General features: G+C 55.5%; 1 protein-coding gene across 1 annotated transcript in view; it reads right to left on the bottom strand.

Annotated features, from left to right (window-relative positions):
- Positions 1 to 21,420, bottom strand: part of HSPG2 (heparan sulfate proteoglycan 2) — a 141,422-nt gene that overhangs the window by 73,734 nt on the left and 46,268 nt on the right. The window contains exons 4-13 of the mRNA XM_011934064.1: positions 20,034 to 20,105; positions 19,808 to 19,929; positions 19,648 to 19,718; positions 16,546 to 16,696; positions 9,649 to 9,769; positions 9,160 to 9,223; positions 6,633 to 6,768; positions 5,668 to 5,712; positions 272 to 381; positions 114 to 172 (exon numbers count right to left, since the gene is read on the bottom strand). Coding sequence (XP_011789454.1) covers positions 114 to 172; positions 272 to 381; positions 5,668 to 5,712; positions 6,633 to 6,768; positions 9,160 to 9,223; positions 9,649 to 9,769; positions 16,546 to 16,696; positions 19,648 to 19,718; positions 19,808 to 19,929; positions 20,034 to 20,105 — 951 coding nt within the window. The remainder of the gene's footprint in view (positions 1 to 113; positions 173 to 271; positions 382 to 5,667; positions 5,713 to 6,632; positions 6,769 to 9,159; positions 9,224 to 9,648; positions 9,770 to 16,545; positions 16,697 to 19,647; positions 19,719 to 19,807; positions 19,930 to 20,033; positions 20,106 to 21,420) is intronic.

Raw genomic sequence — 21,420 nt, 5'->3', positions numbered from 1 at the left:
GCAACTCATCCCATAAGCCTTTCTGCGGCGCCAGGCTTCCTTCTCATCCTCATCAGCCCCCTCCAGGTTACCCGCTCAAGTCCCCCAGCAATCCCCAGGGGGCCCCTTCTCACTTGATGAACACCACACTGACAACCTGGTCTCCGGGAATTTTCAAGTACTCCGACTCCAGCTGGGGAGGGACACAGTGCCATCAGCCCCAGAGGCCTTCACCCCATCCTCGGTCCTGCCCCACCACACCCACGAGCTTCCCGAACCCCTTTCACCTCACCGTGTCTACCACAGCCTCAGACACCTCTCGGAATTCTCTGGAGCCTGCGTCCTCCAGCTGAGGGCTGTACTCGATGGAGCGAGTGAAATTCACCAGGGCTCGGAAATAAACTGTGGAAAATCAAAGGAGGATCATGTTGAGAGCCCCAGCCTGGCATGTAGTGGCCTTAGGCAGTTGGAGCATTCAGACAGAGTTGGAGGGAAAGCCCCGGGAGGCCTCCCTTAAGGCTGACACCTGTGTGCCCACAGCTACGCCCAGCACTGCCTGTAGGTATACATGCTCAGGGGTCAATGTCAAGGCCCCAACTTGACTGAGGGGCTTTAACTAACAGGGGAAATGGCCTGATCCAGAAACCACGTGCGAGTGCAGAAGAGGAGACCTCCGCAGTTCAGAGGAAGGCTGGACAAGAAGGGGTGGCTCCCAGAGGGGGCTGGCCTGGCACAGGGATTACCTGTGTGTGACTGGGAAAGGCTCTGCCAGCCTTCCTTGGCCAGTTCCTAGTCATTCCTCAGGACTTGGCTCAGCCATTGTCTCCTGATCTTCCTGATCTGCCCTGGCTGGGGTAGAGACTGCTCCCCTGGGCTCTCACAATCCCCTGCTTTCCCTAGCAGAGCACCTTCCACCGTGTACTGCGTAGATTCCGCCAGGTTTCACATCACAGCAACAATCGTGAGTTCTAAGGCCAGCCGCGCCTCAGGCACTGACCTCGGCTCTGAGTTTCTGTTTCCTAATGGGGATATTGATTGCATGCACCACCTGCGTGGCTGCGAGGAGTGCATGATGTTGTGCTCACATGCAACAGGCCGTTATACTCAGATGCAGTGAATGGCACACAGCAAAGCACTTGAGAATCAAAGCTGCTGTCATCCTCTCTACCACCAGACTCTAAGCTTGATGAGGGGGAACCTGGGATTTCATTCACGCCTGCATCCCTAGTGCTTGCCGAGTGCCTGGCACACAGCGGGTTCCTCGAAAGTGATGGCTGAACAAATTCATCTCAGACTGGTGTGAACATACACATGCATCTGCTGTTTTTTTTTCGGCAGGGTCTTGCTCTGTCACCCAGGCTGGAGTACGGTAGCACAATCACAGCTCATGGCAGCCTCAACCTCCAAGGCTCAAGCTATCCTCCCACTGCAGCCTCCTGAGTAGCTGGGATTACAGGTGCATGCCACCATGCCCGTCTAATTTTTTGACTTCTGATAGAGATGGGGTCTTGCTATGTTGCCCAGGCTGGTCTCAAACTCCTGCGCTCAAGCAATCCTCTCGCTATGGCCTCCCAAAGTACATCTATCGTTTCTTAAGCACCTACTATATACGGGACATTTTATACTCATTACGTTTCACAATGTTTGTGAATTCATGTATGTGATAAATATGAATGAATAAGAGTGACAAATGAGTCATACACAAGCTAAGCATCCCTAATCCAAAAATCTGAAATCCGGTGTGTAGGTGGCAGAGCAGGGAGTGGCACTGTCTGTGCTACTGCCAGGCCCATCCTCCTCCCGCTTTACTCTGTTTGTCAGGCCCACAGGTGCACAGGACATTCTTGCTCTGTGGCTCGGGTGAAGAAAGCCCTGGCGCTGCCTGCCCTGAACCGCTGGGCCGGGCTCCTGGGTGCCGGGTGGGCAGGGCTCTGTGGGCTGGAGTGTGGGGGCCATGGCTCAGCTACAGAGGCCCCTTGTGAGCCGGCACAGAGGCCCATTGAGAGTCCCCCCACCCAAGCCCCTGGCCTCAGCCCCATGGCCCAGAGCGGGTGAGGAGGCCAGGCCTCTGCCCAGGAATGTGTCCGCTCCTGGGGAAGGGGGCTGGAGCTCCACAAAGCCCCTTTCTACTAGGGCCTGGGAAGGGCACAGGCTCTCCAGCCTGATCCCACCCCTCTTCGTTCTTCGAGACCAAGGGCAGGTCTAGGCGAACACCCTCCATCTCCCACCCTGCAGCTGGTGCCTGAGCATTGGGGCAGAAGGTGAGGCCACCTCTGTTTCAAGAACCAGCCCCCGGGCTGGGCACGGTGGCTCACGCCTGTAACCCCAGCACTTTGGGAGGCCAAGGCGGGCAGATCACCTGAGGTCAGGAGTTTGAGACCAGCCTGGCCAACATGGTGAAAATACAAAAATTAACCAGGCGTGGTAGTGCATGCCTGTAATCCCAGCTACTCAGGAGGCCGAGGCAGGAGGATTGCTTGAACCAGGGAGGCAGAGGTTGCAGTGAGCCGAGATTGTGCCACTGTACTGCCTTCCAGCCTGGGTGACAGAGTGAGACTCCATCCAAAAAAAAAAAAAAAAAGAACCAGCCTCCAGAGCCAAGGACATTGGTGCAGCCAGCAGGGGCGAGGCTGCCTTGGAACACAGGTGCTCTCTGGCCAGTCCTCTCCTTCCTCTTACCTTACCTGGTGAGTTCCCTTGGAGCCAGAGGCTGGGAGAGGGAGACAGCTACTCTGCACTCAGGGTGGAAGTGGGAGCTGCACACCTGACCAGCCCTGGCCCCAGAGGAGGCTACTCACCAACTCCTGATTCCCATCCCTGCTCAACAGAACTTCCTGCAACACACCCAGGCCCCTGAACTCCAGTCCTGGGTCCCTGTGGATCCCTCCGGTGGGCCCAGGATTGGCCTGTGCCGGGGAAGACACAAGTGGCCTCTGGAATGCAGGGCCTGGTTCCCTGCAGGGCTGTTGCACCCAACTCTGCCCGACCAACACCCCATGGGGAAGAACGCCAGGGTCCCAGTCCACTGCATTTAGATCTGTGGGCCCAGGGTGGGCCTGGCTGTGTCCTGGGCAGGGGCAGTGGCTGGCCTGGCCCCTGGACTCCGCAGGGAGGTGCCTCTGAGCCTCTTGTGTGACTCGTAGCAAAGTGCAGGTTGGGGAGGAAAAGAACAGGGAGAAAGGAGAGAAAAGGAAGAGTGGGGAGAGAGGATGGGGAGGGAGGCAGAGGGGCAGAAGCACTCCCACCTGGCCCAGGCCTGGGTCACTTACTGAGAGGGGACTCCTCATCAGGCTCGGAGACCATCATGCCAGCCACGGGCGAACGGCCCAGGGGCGGCCCTGAGCCTGCAGAGTAGAGACAGAGAAGGAGGCAAGAAGGGACATTGACAGCAAGGGAGACGAGACGGAGAGAAGCAGAGAGAGAGAGAGGCAGAGACAATGAAAGAGAGAGGGAGACACAAAGAGACAGAAAGACAGAGACAGAGACACAGAAAGTGACGGTGGGGAAATGTGAGAGAAAAGGCAAGACAAAGGTGAAGAAAAAGGCAGAGGGGAATAAAAAAAAGAAAAGAACAGGCAGAGGGGAGAGAGGGAAAGATGGGGCGGCAGAGGCAGAGATGGTGAGCCAGAGAGAGGGAGAAGAACAGGATGAGGCAGAGGGAGGAGGCGCAGAGACAGACACCCAAGGAGTGGGGAAGAGGGCCCAGGACAGGGCGGACAGGGGACACACACAGACATGCAGACAACGGTCAGAGCAGGACACATGGGCAAGGGGGAACACAGAAACAGACAGGTAAGAAGATGGAAAGAAACTGGGGGAGGAGAGGTGGGAAGGGGTCCCAGGGAGGGGAGGCTATCAGGGATGGGTGTTGACACACAGGGGGCTGGAGCTGAGCCAGAGAGCCACAGCCATGCCCAGGGGGAGGAGGGGAAGAGCCATCTCAAGGGCTGGAGTCCAGGGTCTGGGACTGGGCCAGAGCCTAGGCATGGCCCCATGATGGTCAGGATGGCCCTGGCTCATGGGCGCAGTGGGGGCGCTGCCCTTGGTCAAGGCTGAGCGGGCACCCTGGAACCCCGGGATCAGGGAGTCATACCTGCTGCCTCCCTGACTGGCATTCAGCCCAGCTGCCTGGACCTGCCCCAAGGGCAGCTGGCAGGAGCCAGGGTTTGGGCCTGGAGGGTCTGAGGCCCCACCTGTTTCCACTTGTGAGAAAAGGCACCTACCCTGGTCTTGGGCCCCTCCAGCTGTTCTGCCCTGTTCCCCACCTCTTCCCCTCTGGCCTCGCCTGCCCTCACAGCTGCTTCTTAGGGAGGGCAGGTGGGCTGGCCAGGACTGCTCAGCTGGGGGAGGGGCTGGAGATGGTTCATGAATGGACAGGATGGACTTGGAGGCAAGCCCGGCTTGGCCAGAGGCAGCTCCAGGGACACACTAGCATAGGCCATTGCAGGATGGGACATGGTTTGTGTGCCTGGAGCCCACCTGACACTCCCTCTCCCAAGCCCCGCCCAGTTCCCAGGCATCCTGCAGCCTCGTGGAGACCTACACGTGGAAAACCTTCAGGCGGAGCCCAAGTCCAGGCTCTGGGAGGTCACGGTTAGGACCAGGTTACCCAGGGACCCACCCTCCTGTCTACACTGACCCAGTTAGGAGGCCACCCACTGGCATTTGAAGGCCCCTGATATGTCAGCTAAAGGGAGGTGACTCCATCCCTGAAGTAGGCCCAGGCCAGATTTGGCCAAGGCCTACCTAGGGTGAAGGCAGTCCTGGATGCCACGGGGTGGCCCAGAGGTTGGTGTGACCTAAGCACTTGCTCCATCCTTGGCCCTGGTCATAGACTGTCCCAGGAGCTGCCTCCCAGAGAGGGCAGTAGGAACCGTAAAGAGCCACGGGGCCTTGTCCTGGGGTAGGTCCTTCTCCACCCAGCATCCCAGAGCGGAAGGAAGCGGGGACTATGAGCCCCCATTCCAGTGCTGGGCCAGTCTGACCAGGGTGGGGCCTGACTCTCCTCCCTCCGAGAGCCCAGCCTTGCCTCCCTAAGCTGGGGACCCTTGCTTCCCAGCAGGTGACTCGCTGTCACTGAGAAGCAGCCCAGGAATCTGCATTTCTCATGAGCTCCTGGAAGTTCTAAAGCACACTCCTGAAGGCACATCCCATGGGCACAGCCTAGAAGTCCACAGGCCAGCACTTACGAGGCAGGGTTCTCTCCCAGGCCTCGAGTCAGGCTCGCTCTGAGCCCTGCCCGCCCTGCTGGATGCCTGAATGCCCGATTCCACAGAGCCCCTCGTTCTGCTTGTCTTTGCCTGGGACCCCCAGCTCTGTGCCACCAGGAGAGCTCTGGGGAAGGACTCAACAGTTGAGCTGCCCTGGGAGGTGAGAACATTGCTTTGAATGTGGAACAGCTGACTGGCTCTCAGTCTCCAGCAGAACTGGGCTTTACCTGCCCATTGCCCTGATACCTGTGCCTGTGGCATGGGCAAGCACAGGACCTGGCCACGCTAGCCTTGCAGGGACCTCCCAATCAGTCTGCACAACTGTCACTCCGCAGGTTAAGAGATCACCCCCACTTCTCCTTGCTTTGTACCCCAGGGCAGGCCCAAGGAGCCCTCGAGGCCCTCAGCCCAGGAGACTGGCTCTGGGGCTTCCCTGGGGGGCAGGAGGGAGACCTGCAGGAGGCCCGCAGCAACTTACCCATCTGGAAGTCCCCGCTGCCCAGGTCCCCACTGCCCAGGTCGTCTATAAGCAAAAAAGAGACGTAATCAGCAACAACAAATATTTGTTGAGTACCTACTGGGTGTCAGGCACTGTTCTGGGCACCTAGCATACAGTGGGGCAGGGTTGAGGAAGCACAGAATGGTCGGTCACCCTCCTCCCCCTTGCCTAGGGAGAGGCCTGTGAAAGTCGGCTTGGAAGCCTCCATCACAGAGGGTGTGGGCCAGCTGGGTTTGATGGCTCAAGCCTGTAATCACAGCACTTTGGGAGGCCGAGGCAGGTGGATCACTTGAGGTCAGGAGTTCAAGACCAGCCTGGCCAACATGGTGAAACCCCATCTCTACTAAAAATACAAAAACTAGCCAGGTGTGGTGCCACCCGCCTGTAGTCCCACCTACTCAAGAGGCTGACGTAGAATTGCTTGAACCCGGGAGGCAAAGGCTGCAGTGAGCTGAGATTGCACCACTACACTCCAGCCTGGGCGGCAGAGTGAGACTCCATCTCAAAAAACAAAACAAAACAAAACAAAACAAAACAAAAAAAATTAAAAAGAGAGAGAGAGAGAGAGAGAGAGAGAAGATGTGGGCTGACGCCCCAAGCTCCAGGGACTCAAATTATCTGTCCAGTGGCTGGGGTGGGAACGGGCAGATCAGACTAGCCTCCAGGTGAGAACAAGGAGGTGGGGTACAGGATGCGTGATCGTCCCGCATGCTGCATTGCCAGCCACCTGCCTGTCCCAGGCTGCAGAATGATGACCAGCCCAGGGCCACACAGGTTGTAAGTGGAGGATGCTGGGGTCATGGGGACCAGGGCTCAGGACACACACAGCCCATCTCTTGAGGAACCACCTTGTGGAACTTCATGGGGCCTCTTTAAGGACCAGTGGGAAGAAGCACGGTCTCACCCCCCACCCCTCTGCTCCCAGCCTCGGATCCTCGGCTCACCTCCGGAGGTGCTGTCAGCCAGCATGTCCTCATCATCAGAAAGGTATGAATGTGTCCAGCGCATTTGGCTTGCTGTGACGGTCTCCGTGTCCTCAGGCAGAGATAAGCCATCGTACGCGCTCAGCCCGTGGGTCACCTGTAAGTGAACGACAGAGCCGATTGAGTCACTCTGTCCAGCTCCCACTGAGCCCCACAGTCCTTCCCCTCACTTCCGGGGGACCCAGAGTCCCGCCCCCAGGCCCCCTAGTGGTTAAATTTGACTTAGTATGGCTCAGTGAGCCAGGCTGGGGCTGAACTTGTTTTTGACTCAGTTTCCCCAAGTCCCATTAGCCCCTCGAGGCTTCAGAGCCCAACCCTGTAAATTCTGAATGAATCCTCAAATAAAGCAGACAATAAAATGTAAATCACTTTAGCAAGCGAAGACTCCTTTTCCTTGGGAGAAGGCAAGGGACACCCAGGACATGAGTGTGTGGATGGGGGGATGCGGGCGGGTAAAGGGGTGACCTCAGCCAGCGCAGATGGGGGGCACAGGCAGGTGGAAGGATGGCCAGGGTCAGCATGGGTGGGGACACAGGCAGAAGTCGAGGGCGAGCTGCTCAAAGCTGCTGCCTCCCCAGGCAGCTCCTCCTCAGGCAGTTTGGCTCCTCTTCCTGCCTCCCTCTGGCCTGCCCGTCTCCAGGCTGCAGGGAACACATTCCACTGTGCTGGAGAATTAGCTTTGGCACATGCAGCCACACTGACAGGCTCATCTCTGCGCCCAGCAGCGCGGAGGCAGAGCCCAGCATCTGGGCTGAATGGGGACAGGCGTGGTGTCAACTCCACGTGACCTCAGGCTGCTGAGCCCAGGATAAGCTCTACCTTGGGGCCTGCACTATGTGGGCCGGAGCAGAAGGGCCCCAGCGGCCATAACACCTGCCTTCTCAGGTGTGGGGCCGGGCAGTGAGTGCCTCTTCCCCCTAGACAAGATCCAGATGTTTCCAAAGCAGTTTTACCAAATAACTTAGAGGAAAACACACCCAGGGGAGCCCAAGGGAACCCCAGGAACCCCGTGGCCCACAAGTGTGCAGATTCATGATGGCTGGACCCCAGATTCCACAAACACAAGTATGCACAGACTGGTAATGGCCTGGCCTGAGGGCCTCAGGCCCTGCCCTGGCCTTAAGCCAGAAGGAAATGGTCTTGCTTTTGAAAACCAAACCCACAAGGGCTAGACAAGGTAGTGAGGTCCAAGCCAGAGCAAAGGCCAAGGAGGAGAAAAAAACAAAGAGCTAGCCAGGCCCCCTTCCCTCCCCAACCCCACAGCTCCCACAGGCCATGTCCCTCGCGCCTCTGGCATTTCTCACGCCGGGCCCTCTGCTGGAATGCCCTTCCTCTCTCTGTTTCTCAGGCGAACTCCAACGCATCCTCCGAAATCAGCTTAAATACCACCTCCTCCAACTACTCAGGAATAAGGAGGAACAAACGACTGATTGATACGCGTGGATCTGACAGAAGCCAGACACAAAAGACTACAAACTATACGATTCCATTTATATGAACCCTTGGGGGTGAAAGTCCAATCCATAGTGACGGAAAGATCAGTAGTCACTTGGGACCAAGGGCAGGCTGGGGGTGGCTGGGAAGGGGGCACAAGAGAACCTTCTGGGGTGATGGTTCACTGGCCATACACATCTCATTACTGACTGCACCCTGAAAATGGGTATATTTTGTTGTGTGTATTTATGCCTCAATAAGGATGATGAGAAACTCTCTTTGTCCTAACTCCTTGCTGTTCACAGTGACCTCAACCCCCAGTCTGGTTCTGGGCCCTCCTGGGCTCACAAGGTTATTGTCTGTACCTCCATTGGAATGGAAGCACCTTGAAGGCAAGGGCTGTGATGAAGTCATCTCCACCTTCTCTGCACCCCGTGCTCAATAAATACTTGAATGAATCAATGAATAAATGGACAAAAATGTCATCACCTATGCATTCCAGTCACTCCTTGAAGCTGACTTGCTTTGGGGAGGCACTACCTACCTCTGGGCAATCCATAAGCATCTCCTGTCCTAGGCTGTGCGTTCCCTGGATGGGGGAGTGGCTGTGTGCCATTTGTTCATCTTTGTGTTTGTGGTGCTCTCAGACCCTGGCGGTCTGCATTGTCCACATCTTATTCCTGCTTTGGCCTAAAGCTCTTGCCCCCCCAATCCACCGGCAAACGTTGCCTCCTGTTCCTTCTCCTCTTCCTGCCCTCTCCCTGTGCATAAGCGCCCATCCCTGTCCTCCTGAGTGCTGGCCTGTGGACTTCTAGGCTGTGCCAGTGGGATGTGCATTCAGGAGTGTGCTTTAGAACCTCCGGGAGCTGGTGAGAAATACAGATTCCTGGGCTCCTTCTCAGAGACAGTGAGTCAGGTTCTTCCATCCCAGGAGGGTGGTTATAATTTTGCATGTCCAGGGGATTCCCACAGCCACTGGTTAAGAACCATAAGACCAGCCCCTGCCAGGGGTTCTGCCTCCTTCCCTGGGTAGGGTACAGGGCAGTGTTCCCACCGGCTGGAGCAGGCCTGACTGACCCAACACGGGCATGAGGCTGGGGCTGGTGCAGGGGCACTGACTTTGGATAGAGGAGATTTGAGGGGTCCTCCCAACCTGGTGGGGGGCTCTGTCAATGCCAATCCCCCTCCCATTGCAACCAAGGTTATGGAGGGCATGCCTGGAGCAATGAGACTCCTGGCATCTCCTAGACACTGCCATCTAGAAAGGAAAACCTAGTGGTGAGTGATGAGCAAGGTCCACAGCTTTTCCCAGGGAGCAAGCAGCTAGTCATGGGGTGGTGGCAGGGGTGGCCTTGGGACCAGACAGGAAATAGCAAAGTGAGATTCAACATGGAAAGAAAGCCAGGAACACACATCTGCAGGGAGAGGGGAAAGAGAGTCCAGAGCACGTCGGGACTTGGACAGAAGTACCCCACACTCCACCACAGGACCCCAGAGCACGGACCCCTCCGTCTGCCAGTCTGCTCTTGCTTGCAGCCCCTACCCCAGGGTCTGAGGATCCAGGGTCAGATTCAGGGTCCATAGCAAGGAATAAGTCAGCAAGAGCAGAGACTTCATTTGTAAAAAGCTGAAGATCAAAAGGTTCCAGCAGCTGTATTTCACATCTGCGAGAGGAGAGGGAACCAGACAGGAAAGAGGCTCCCAGAAAGCGCCAAAAGGAACTTGAGACTTGACCATACAAGGACCTTGGACCCAGAATGGGAAAGTCCAGGATCTGCTTGAGGAATAATAATAGCTAACATTTATCGAGCACTTACTAGGCACCAGGCACTTCTAAACCAGGTTATAGGTCTTATGGACTTCCACTGAGAAAGGGGGCAAAGAGAGCAGAGAAAGGTGGCTAGTGGCAGGGCTGAGATTTGAACCCTGGTGGTCAGACTCCAATACCTAAGCAGCTGCCACTGTGCTATACCACCTGTGAGCAGGGCTGTGCAATGAGGCAGATACGAGATCACTGGGAGTCACTCTTGCAAAGCCTCTCTGCCGCACCGCACGTCACTTCATGATGCATTTCCTCAGCCTAGTGTCACCTGAGTTGACAGTGACCCTTGGAGGTGGCTGAGGAGGTATGAACGCTCCCCTTTCCCAGTGAGTCCCGGGAGACGGATCTGCCCAGATCACAGGTGAGGAGCTGGCGTCCCACCCCAAGCCTTCTGCTCACCAGGAAATGAGGCAGGGCTGGACCTCTGGGCTGACCATGAGGCCTAAGCAGAGAGCAATACCAGGGAGCCCAGGGTTGGCCAGTCCCTATCCCCAACCCGACCAGCTCTCAGGACGGCCCCATGGGATGCCTGAGCTGGCAGTAGCCTGGGGCCATGCAGCATGTGCCTCAGGTCCCAAGGAGGGCCATTAGCGGCTCCAAGGTCAGAGGCAGAAATAGAACCCAGGTTTCCTGCCCTCCAGCCCGTCTCCGGCTGTGAGGGAGCCTGGCTTCCTCCCAGAGGAACCCAGCACTTCAGACATGTGTTGGAGCCAGACGGGGAGTCGGAGAGGAGGGGTCTAGGGGGCAGACCTCAGCCAGAAAGGAAGGAGCTAAGCAGAGAGGGGGATTTTCCAGACCATCCAGTTCCTTGTTGGAGGGGTGCAGGCAGCTGACTCAACCAGGCCCAGGCCAGGGAACTGTTCTAACAGGCTGAGAACAATTGCTTAGGGCTGGGACGCAGGCAGGGCGGCCCCCAGTGGGCAGGCATTCCTTGAACACAGGCCGGACCGTAGGCGAAGGCTTCTGGGAGGCACCTAATCCCAGAGGTGGGCTATGTCCAGGCCCTCCTAGTGAGAACGAGGGTCACATGGAACTCCAGGTCCAAGTTGTGTCCTTGGGGACAATGAATGCAGGCTGGATCCTCCTCTCCTGGCCTGGGTGAGGATAAAGAGGCAGACAAGGCTGGCTAGGGAAGGACTCAGCACTGAGGAGAAAACCACAAGAGCGAGGCACAGAGCGGAGAGAAGGTCGGGGAAGAACAGATACGGAGAGCTGGTACAGATCACTTGAGGCCAGGAGTTCAAGACCAGCCTGGCCAACATGGCGAAACCCCGTCTCTACTAAAAATACAAAAATTAGCCCGGCGTGGTGGTGCATGCCTATAGTCCCAACTACTTGGGAGGCTGAGGTAGGAGAATTGCTTCAACCCGGGAGGCGGAGGTTGCAGTGAACCGAGATCGCACCACTGCACTCCAGCCTGGGCGACAGAGCAAGACTCTCAAAAAAAAGTTTATAGCAAGCTCACTTGGTGCCAAGCCCTGACCTGAACTGACATGAAGCTATTCAGAGTGTGTTCACTCCACTCAGCGGGAAGAGTCCTGCGTTTCACTGCAGCAGTATTACTGTTGTTTGATCATGGGATGTGACCTCCAGACTCCAGTGGGGATGTCACATTCTGGCTGGGCACATGCTCTATGTCACCTTCCTCAAACTTGAAAAATTCTGAATTCCAAAACACATCTGACTCCAAGGCTTTCGGTCAAGGAACTGTGAGCTTGTGTTATTATTATTTCCATTTTCTGGATGAAGAAACTGAGGCTCAGAGAGGATTGTCTGGGTAAATGGGATCAAGCAGGTAAGGCACTTAGTGAGGTGTTTACTTATACAATAAGTACTTAATAAGTACTAGAATTACTTATACAGTAAGTGCTTAATAAGCATTAGGGTTCGCACCATGCAGGGGGTGCAGGGTAGGGGTGAGGGATAGGTGTAGTTGAGGGGTGATGCATGGGGAGTGTGAGGTGTGGGCTCAGGCCTGGGGTCACCTCCAGATCTGGGATGAAGGGAGGAGCCTGGCTGAGCAGGCGGGACTTTAGCAAGGGGTGGGCAATAGAATTGGGTCCCAGGGCTCAAAGTTGTCTGCCTGCTCAGAGGCTGACTCTGGGACCAACACAGGGCTTTGGGCTTCTCCAGTGACATTCCTCACATGCCTTCGGCAGCCAGCCCACCCCACCCTGCTCGTAGCCCAGGCCTGGGACTGAGCCCCCACTGCCCCCACAGCTAGGCAGGAAGGTCTGAGCACTGCATGGTCCCCAGGGCGGCTGCAGCTGCCCAGGGCCAGGCTCCAGGCATGTGGGGATGGAGTGAGCTCACCCCATCAAAATCCAGAGACAGTGCGGGGGCGGGGAGACAAAAGAGCTACTGCCTGCCCACCTGCCTCCCTGCCACGGTCACCACGGGCCCTGCCTCAGTGCCCCTTCCCCTGCTTCCTGCCGAGGAACCAGCAGACAATGTGACCCATGGTCCCCAAATCTCTGGGGAGGGACCTGAACCCTGACAAGGTCCCCGTCCCCCTCTGCCAGGATGCAGGCTCCTAGGTAACCCCAAAACAAGTGCTTCCCCTACTCAGCTGCAACCCGGGCCCCAGATACAGGATCAAGGTGCCCTGCCCCACCCCCAGGCCACCCAGTGCCCTGTCCACAGGCGACAGACAGCATAGGGGAAGGAATCTGTTGGGGCAGCACTTTGCTGTACAAACTGCCAGGGGCGGGAGAACCCGACACAAAGGCCAAAAGGCCTTTAATCCCCTGGCAGTCTGAGAGGGGCGCCGGGCCGGAAGGGAGGTGGCCACAGCCTCCCTGGCATGTCCGTGCTGCCCGTGCCACTCGGGAGGCCTGCCAGCTTCTCACACGGAGGCCCCCAAGGTGGCAGGAACTTCGCCAGCCAGTCACCCAGGAGGAATATGGAGCCCCCCCAAAAAGGAGAGGGTCCAACATGCATCCAGGGCTTCCTTGTGCCAGGGGCTGAGCTAAGGTCTTCACAAGGCTTACGTCACTCAGATCCACCACAGCCTCACAGGGGAGACACTGGAGGCATCCTCATTTGATAGATAAGGAAACCAGGCTCAGAGAGGTACAGTTGCCTGCCCCAGGTCACACAGCAAAGGCAATGGGAATGGAGTCTGAAACCAGGACTCCCCTCTACTGGGTTCATGCTTCTGTATTTGGCTAGCTCAGAGGCACAGCTCCCAGCAGCGCCCTACTTCTGACCTCTGACCCCTGCCCTCTGTAAGCTCATATCAAGGCCTGCAACCTGGAAAAGCTGCATTCCATCCAGGGCTTTTCGGAGCGCTGGGGCAGGTCAGGGCCTTCAGAGGAGGCCCAGAGGGCGGGAGGCTGGGGTCTGGAGTTTCTCGTCCCAGCTCAGCCCCACACTCACCATGTTGCCTTGGACAAGCCCCTGCCTCCTTTACCTTTTAGCTAACTTTAGTGAGTCCCTACTGTATGCACTGGGCATCCACACCCACCATCTCAGTCCATGTGAACAACACGCAGAAGGCAGTGACTTTGGTCTGTTTTGAGCATTGCTGCAACCCCACAACAGAAAACACACAGTAGGTACTAATAAATCTGCGGACTCAGGGACAAACCAGATAAATGAACCTGCCCAACAGCCCTGAGGTGGAAATTAACCCACCTGACAGAAGAAAGCGAACTTCAGAAGGAGACCTGCCTGAGATTACACAGCTTGAAAGTGCCAGAATTACCTCTAGTCCTCAGTTCCCATTAATACAACAGAGGCCATAACACTTCATCCAAAGGGAAGGAGGGGACTAGATCACAGGAGCCCTGAAATCCATCTTAAGACACCCCCTGTCTTTGCATAACAATCCCTCCCAGAATTAGTTCTCTCCGCTATGAAATGGGAGCAAAAGGCCGGGCATGGTGGCTCACACCTGTAGTCCTAGAACTTTGGGAGGCCGAGGCAGTCGGATCACCTGAGGCCAGGAGTTCGAGACTAGCCTGGCCAACATGGTGAAATCCCATCTCTACTAAATTACAAAAAATATCTGGGCGTGGTGGCACATGCCTGTAATCCCAGCTACTCTGGAGGCTGAGGCAAGAGAATCGCTTGAACCCAGGAGGCAGAGATTGCAGTAAGCTGAGATCGTACCACTGCACTCTAGCCTGGGCAACAAGAGCGAAACTCCATCTCAAAAAATAAATAAATAAAATAAAATAAAATAAAAATAAATAAAATGGAAGCAAAAAAAGGTCTCTGCTTTGCCTCCTTCCTGGGGCTACTGGGAGAGGCAAGTGTGAGGCAGTGACCTCTTTGAGAGGCATAGTCCCAAGCTCTGAATCTGCCTGGCCCTTCTCCAGGCAGGCGCCATGTGGTCTCTGCCTTGGAGGCTCCTATGACATCACTAGGGGTGGGCACCCGACCTGGTCTGGCACTGACCGGGCGGGGGACTGGCGAGAACACTTGACCTCCAGCCAGGGGGGCAGAGCAGGCTGTGCTGTCAGACACCCCCAAGTCCAGGCCACCCTGGCCACATTCTAGATGGGGGGCTTCAGCTTTCTCATCGGTAAAAAAAGGTAGAATTGATCAGATCTGTCCCGTTCGGTTCAATTCAAGTCACTTCAACCTCGACTTACTGGGTACCTACTATGTGCTGGGCCCGGGGGACAGAATGTGAAATGGACAGACACAGAACTCCATGTTCCTGGGGGACACAGGCCACAGAACCACATGCTGGCAACACCATGCGAGGAGACTGCTGAAAGGGAAGGACAGGGGCTGGCAGAGACCAGGGGAGGGTCCCCTCACTTAGGGAGGTGGCTGGGAGGCCGGGGAAGATTTCCAGAAGAAATGCTAACTCAACGGGGGCCTGGGAGATTACTTCGCCTAAGTAAAGTGGAGAAGGGGAAGTGTGGACCAGGTGAAGGGGAGGGCACACGCTGAGGCCAGGGCCAGAGAGGGCAGGGCACGTTCGCGGGGCGGAAAGAACGTGCAGCGGGACACGTGTGTGAGTGGCAGAGGAGTCAGAGGGTGGCACGAGTGGGCTTTTCCATTTAAAAGCGCTGTCCTTCAGTTGTGCTACTGACCCGGTGCTAGTAACACAGGCCAAGTCTCCCCTGTCCCCCCAGAGTCCCTGCACTCTCCTCCGTCCGCCACAGACAACCCAAGATCAGGTCTCCCCTGGTGGCTGAATGAGCTGCCTGCCAACTTACAGGGAACCAGGAAGCCACTGGGAAATGCCCTTGCCTCACCCATGTGCCAGGTGTGGCCAAGGCAGTGGGGGTGGCCCAAGTGGGAACAGCTTCTGCCTGGGCTGCCCAGCAAGAAGGTCCCTGGGGGTTGAACACTATCCGCCAGGCACCTCGGCTGCCGGCAGCACCTGCAGCGTTCACGTGCCAGCCTCCTGCAAGCAGCCTGGCTTGGTTCTCAGGTTCTCCAGCTCCCAGCTACCCTGCTGCCCTGGCATGTCTGTGGGGCTTCAAAGGCACACCAACCTGGTTGGGCCTGCCCATACCCTCCTGGGTCACTGCCCACAGATTTCATGCATGCCCCTTGCACAGTGCCAGGACTATGGAAGGATGGGCGGAATGTTCCACAAAGTTATGTTGCCATGAGACACCACTAACAACCACAGCCATTTCCTGAACCTGTCAGGTTAGGACTTCCCATGACTCCTGACTCACCAAAGGGTGAGAGGAAAAGCCCTTATCGTGGCCAACCAGGTTCTATGTAATCTGTCTACACACACACCCACATAAACACACACACACACACACACACACACACACACACGCCCCACTCCAATCTCTTTTGCTACTGTGCTCACGCAACTCCCTGCCTTCTAAAATAGCCACATGCATCTCCTCAATAATCCTCAAACACACGAAGCCCCCTGCCTGGGACACTGTCCCCACATATTCCATCACTCGCTCCTCTTCTTCCAGTTTTTGCTCAAATGTCACCTTTCAGCTGGGCACGGTAGGTGGCTCACACCTATAATCTCAGCACTTTGGGAGGATGAGGTGGGCGGATCACCAGAGGTCAGGAGTTCAAGACCAGCCTGGCCAATATGGTGAAACCCCCTCTCTATTAAAAATACATAACTTAGCCTGGTGGTGGCAGGTGCCTGTAATCCCAGCTACTTGGGAGGCTGAGGCAGGAGAATCACTTGAACCCAGGAGGCAGAGGTTGCAGTCAGCCAAGATCACGCCATTGCACTCCAGCCTGGGCAACAAAAGCGAAAATCCATCTAAAAAAAAAAAAAAACTGTTGAATTAATTAATGAAGACCGAGGCAGGAGCATTACTTGAGGCCAGGCGTTCAAGACCAGCCTGGACAACATAGTGAGACCCGTCTCTACAAAAAAATTAAAAATCAGCCTGTTGCGGTGGTGCACACCTGTAGTCCCAGCTACTTAGGAGGCTGAGGCAGGAGGACTGATTGAGCCAGGAGTTTGAGGCTGCAGTGAGCTATGACTGCACCACTGTACTCCAGTCTGGACAACAGAGTGAGACCCTGTCTCTAAAAACAATTAATTAGTTAATTAATTAACGGGGTTTGTAAGTGAGGAGGCTGAGGCTCAGAGAGCTGACTTGCCCATAGTCACAGAATTAGAACCTAAGACCCCTGGCTCCACACCTGGAAGGAACTCCGTACCACCCGGTCCCACTGATGATGCCTGGGACTTTCCTGCTGGGAAGCCCATCTCCAGGGCAAAGAGAGGCTGCCCATGGTCACTGAGGAGCATCCCGGAGGGGTGGGGGGGGGCCTCGGCGGCAAGTAGGGGCCAGAGCTCTGGTTCCAGGACCTTGTGCAACACAGCCAGAGAGCCAGGCCTCAGTGACTCCACTCAGCGCTTGCTCCCGTGGGCATCGGCAACAGGAAAAAACAGGCTGGAACGGCGGCCCGGCAGCTGTGGCCAAGGAGGTCGGCTCCCCCTGCCCCCAGGCCAGGCTTTCCTCATCTGCTGTATGGAAGGAGAGGAAAGGGCAGACAGGGCCAAGCCCATGGCTGAGATAGGCCTGTGGACAGCAGAGCTAGAAATCAGAGCAAGGGGTCCTCGTCCTGAAGCGCCCCGTGTCTGCTTTATTCATGATAATGTCCTTTCCTGGACACAGAAACTCTGGGATGGGAATACGCGCGGGGGAGACAAACACATCTGGGAAAGGCTGGTTACACAAAGCTGAGCTGCCTCCCTAAGTCCTAAATGGCTGAAGCAACATGATGGGGCTGGGGGGCTGGGGAGGGCCTCACGTGCAACTATTTAGCGTTTCCCAAAGTTGCTTAACTTGGAATCCTTTATTTATGCAAAGCTCAGTAGACTAGGGTTCCACAGAACACACTTTGGGAACACCATGCCAACCATCCCACTTTTCCCTCAAGCTAGCCTTAAGTAAGATTTTAGATGTAAGATATGCTCCCCAGTACCCAGGGGCTTTGTAAGGGAGGCTCTTCAAGAAGATAAGAAAAGCCGTGAGTCCCCGTGGAAGGAAAAGCAGGCTGGCGGCAGGCTAGCTGGTAGTAGGAGGGGTGTGTTCTCTCTCCTCAGGGTGATTGACATCTGTCACCTGAGAAATCCAAACACAGCCGGAGCCTTCCCTCCCTGGCCATCAGCCTGCTCTCTCAGGGGGTGAGTCCTGTCGGAGGTGAAAGAGAAGGTCGCCCAGCACCCAGTCATTCCTGGTCTGCAGGGACCCTCCAGAAAGCCTGGAGGTACCTGTGCCCCAGAGAGAAATAGAGCTTCGTTCCGGGCTGAGTGCAGAGACCGGGGCAGGGGCTCACTCCCAGGGCTGAGGACCGTGCAGGCGAGGGGGTGCTGGTGCTCTTCAGAGCTGGGACTGAGAACAGGGCTCCCAGCCAGCTCTGTTCTCTTGGGCGAGTCCCTTCCCTTCTCTGGGCCTCAGACTCCCCTCTGTCTGATGACGAAGCAACCCTAGGTCGCGGCTCTCCAGTCCATCCTCAGCAGCCTCAAGGCCACTCTGGACAGGGGTGAGGTGGAAGCGGGGCAGCGTTAGAGTTTGGGCCCCTTCCCAAACACTCACTTTCATCAAAACACAACCAATTTTTTTTTTTTTTAAACAGGGTTCTGCTCTGTCGCCCAGGCTAGAGGGCAGTGGGCCTCCTCAGAGCCTCCTGGGCTCAAGATATCCTCCTGCCTCAGCCTTCCAAGTAGCTGGGAGTAAAGGAGTACATCACCACATCTGGCTAATTTATTTTTTGTAGAGATGGGGTCTCGCTATGTTGCCCAGGCTGGTCTCAAATTCCTGGTCTCAAGAGATCCTCCTGCCTCAGCCTCCTAAAGTGCTGGGATTACAGGCATGAGCCACTGTGCCTGGCCACAAATCCACCCCTTTCCTTTTTATATTCTCACCTTCTACATAAATATCTGGTTCAGCCCTTGATTAGCTGTGAGGTCATGAGCAAGTCATTTCTCCTCTCTGTGCCTCCATTTCCTCGTCTGTAAAATGGGAACAATTATTCATAGTAATAGTATCTATCTCATAGGGCTGTTGTGAGGATTAAATACAAATGTAAAATGCTACAAATAACACAGCATATGGTGAATGTTCTGTAAGTGTTTGCTGTGATTATTACTGTTATTATGATTAAAATAAGGGTTTCACTGCTTAGCGAGTTTGAAAGCCATCAACTTAAATGATTCCAAAGCTTCCACTGGCTTTGATATTTTAAAGCACTGATACTCTAAAACATTAGGATTCTAAAATTCTAGGCTGTGTCCCACCCGCAAAGGGAACAGGGCTAAAGGAGGGGATTACAAAATCAGGACAGGCTGGGTGCAGTGGCTCATGCCTGTAATCCCAGCACTTTGGAAGGCTGAGGCTGGTGGATCACCTGAGGTCAGGAGTTCGAGACCAACCTGGCCAACATGGTGAAACTCCGACTCTACTAAAAAATACAAAAATTAACCAGGCATGGTGGCACATGCCTGTAATCCCAGCTACTTGGGAGGCTGAGGCAGGAGAATCACTCGAACCCAGAAGGTGGAGGTTGCAGCGAGCCAAGATGGCGCCATTGCACTCCAGCCTGGGTGACAGAGTGATCCCTTCCTTCCTTTAGCCTTCCTCATTATTCATTTATACTGCCCCTCCTGCCCTGTTCCAAAAAGGCTGCAGAGAGCTTACAAAGATGTGCACTTAACAGCCAAGAAAATATTAACTAAAGATATGTAAATATCTTTAGTTTTATCGTTATTTAGTTATTTAGCTTCCACTGGCTTTGATATTTTAGAGCACTGACACTGTAAAACATTAGGATTCTAAAATTCTCGGCTGTGTCCCACCCGCAAAGGGAACAGGGCTAAAGGAGGGGATTACATTTTATTAACTAAAGATATGTAAGAAAAACTCAGGCAGGGCAGGCAGATGGAGCCTGGAGTGAGGCAAGCAGACAGAGAGCACATGCTGAATCCCAGAGATCTAGGAAAGGGACAACTCATCCTGAGCTTGCCAGCAGCCAATGGGAAGAAGGAAACCTGACCGGTCCTTAGATTCCATGTCTCATAATGTAAAAACAAACCATTTGCTTAGAAAAAGCACAACTATTTCTGATACTGAGAGCAGGGAATGCCCCAAGGGACAGGCTTGTCTGGCACCCTTCTCTGCCTCCTCAGTGGGGTTGGCATCCCCTCAGAGTCTGCTGACCATGACCCTTTGAAGCTGAAGCCAGGGGCAGAGGCTATAGTGATCAAAGATTCAGGGAGCTGGGATGGCAGTCCAGGCAGTACCCCACCAGCCTCACCCCAGCAGCCTTGGTCTGGGCAAGATTACCCATCACTCCCCAAGCCCGAACACAGCCAGTGCCCAAAATAGCTAGAGCAGGAGAGAGTGCCAGGAGGCCCTGGCAAGGGCCTGGGCTAGGCCCACCTACAGGAGGACCCAGTGGGCCAATGCACACATACCTCTGGTGCACAAAGAGGCACCTTCAGTCGGCCATGGAGCTGTCCCTGGGAGTCCCCCACCCACCAGGCTCCCCCCGCTCAGCTGCACGTTGCTCACGCAGAACTTGAGCTGCTGCTCCACCCTTCCCACAAAGCAGGCCTTCCTGCCTGAGCCAGACTGGAAAAGCCTTCCACAGAAATGCCACCGCACCATATAGGGAAGTGCCTGAAGACCTCCCCGCCCCACCTCCAGAATCTGCCAGCATCAGCCCCCTCAGGATCCTCCATGGCGATGCTGGTTCCTCCCTGGGTCCCCCAGCTGCAGAACAACACAATGGGGGCTATTCTGGGCTGCCCAGGGTATTTAAAGCTCTGGCTGGGCCTCCTCCCTGGGGAACAAAAGGCCTTGCCCTCCTTAAGACCTTCCTGAAATTGTTCCTGCCCAGACTGGAGTGGCTGCGTCCTGTACTGTTCCCCACCTCTCCTGCCAGGCCCTGAGGCCTGTGTAAAATGCCTCCTCCAGGACGCCCACAGGGCTGCCCCCCGTGCTCAGCAGCACTGCCTGAGACCCTCAGAAAAGCTGGGTCCTGGCCCAACTCTGCCATCGATCTTCTCTGGTCCCAGTTTTCCCATCTGCAAAATGTGGATGTGAATTCCAGTGTGTGAAAGCACTCTAGAGGCTTCCGTGGTTAGGATGAGTAGTGTCTCTCCGGCCACCTTGTGAAGCAGAATATAAGCAGGAACGGGAATTGGTCTGTTTTGCCACTGCCCTTTTTCTAGCACCTGGCACACAGTAGGTGCCAAATCAATATTTACTGACTGATACAAATATTTGTGGAATGTGTCTGTAGCCTCCGTAGAACCACCCAGAATGCCAGGCACACAGCTGGCTAATACCCTCGATGGTAACATTGCCAGCTCTCAGCTTGAGCACAAAGAACACACCAAGCCTTATGCTAAGTACTTGACTTTAATTATCTCATTTAATTTGCTCAACAATCCTAAGAGGTCGGTACCATTATCTTATTTCACAAGCAAGAAAATGGGAGTTCCAGTCCAGGTGGTTAAGCAGCTCGCCTAAGGTCCTAACTGGCTGGTTAAGCAGCTCGCCTGAGGTCCTAAATGGCCAAGCTGGGAGTCAAGCCTAGGAGCCCTGAAGCCCCCTGCATCCTGCGCAAATGCACTTTGAAGAAAGGCGGTTGGAGAGCACTGGGTGGGGAGCCAGGAGCCTGAAGTCAGCCACTAAGCTGTGTGACTTCAAGCAAGTTGCTTGGCCTCTCTGAATCAGTTTTCTCTTCCATAAAAACAAGGGCATGAATTCCTATTCTTCAGGTCATTGGTAGGATCAAAGGAACCAAAGGATGTGACTCTGTCTCCCACACTAGCCCCAGCCCCTCCCCAGGGGCAGCAGCTGTGAAGGATGGTGGGAAGATGTGCTGGGAGGAGGGGGCTACCCAGAGCTGGCTCAGGAACAAAGCTCTGCAGCTGCTGACAACAGCTGGGGAGAGCTCCGGGCCTGGCCCAAGCAGGGGGAGAAGGGGCAGGCTGGGAAGTCACCTCTGGCCCTCCTCTGTCACCCTTCCCTGCTGACAGCTGCTGAGGCCTCGGGGCCAAGGGCCCCAGAGCAGGCAGGG

This window comes from Colobus angolensis, unplaced genomic scaffold (assembly GCF_000951035.1).
Source record: "Colobus angolensis palliatus isolate OR3802 unplaced genomic scaffold, Cang.pa_1.0 Scaffold130, whole genome shotgun sequence".
Taxonomy (NCBI): domain Eukaryota; kingdom Metazoa; phylum Chordata; class Mammalia; order Primates; family Cercopithecidae; genus Colobus; species Colobus angolensis.
The sequence above is the reverse complement of the archived record's forward strand: the minus strand, read 5'-3'. Positions and strand labels throughout refer to the sequence as shown.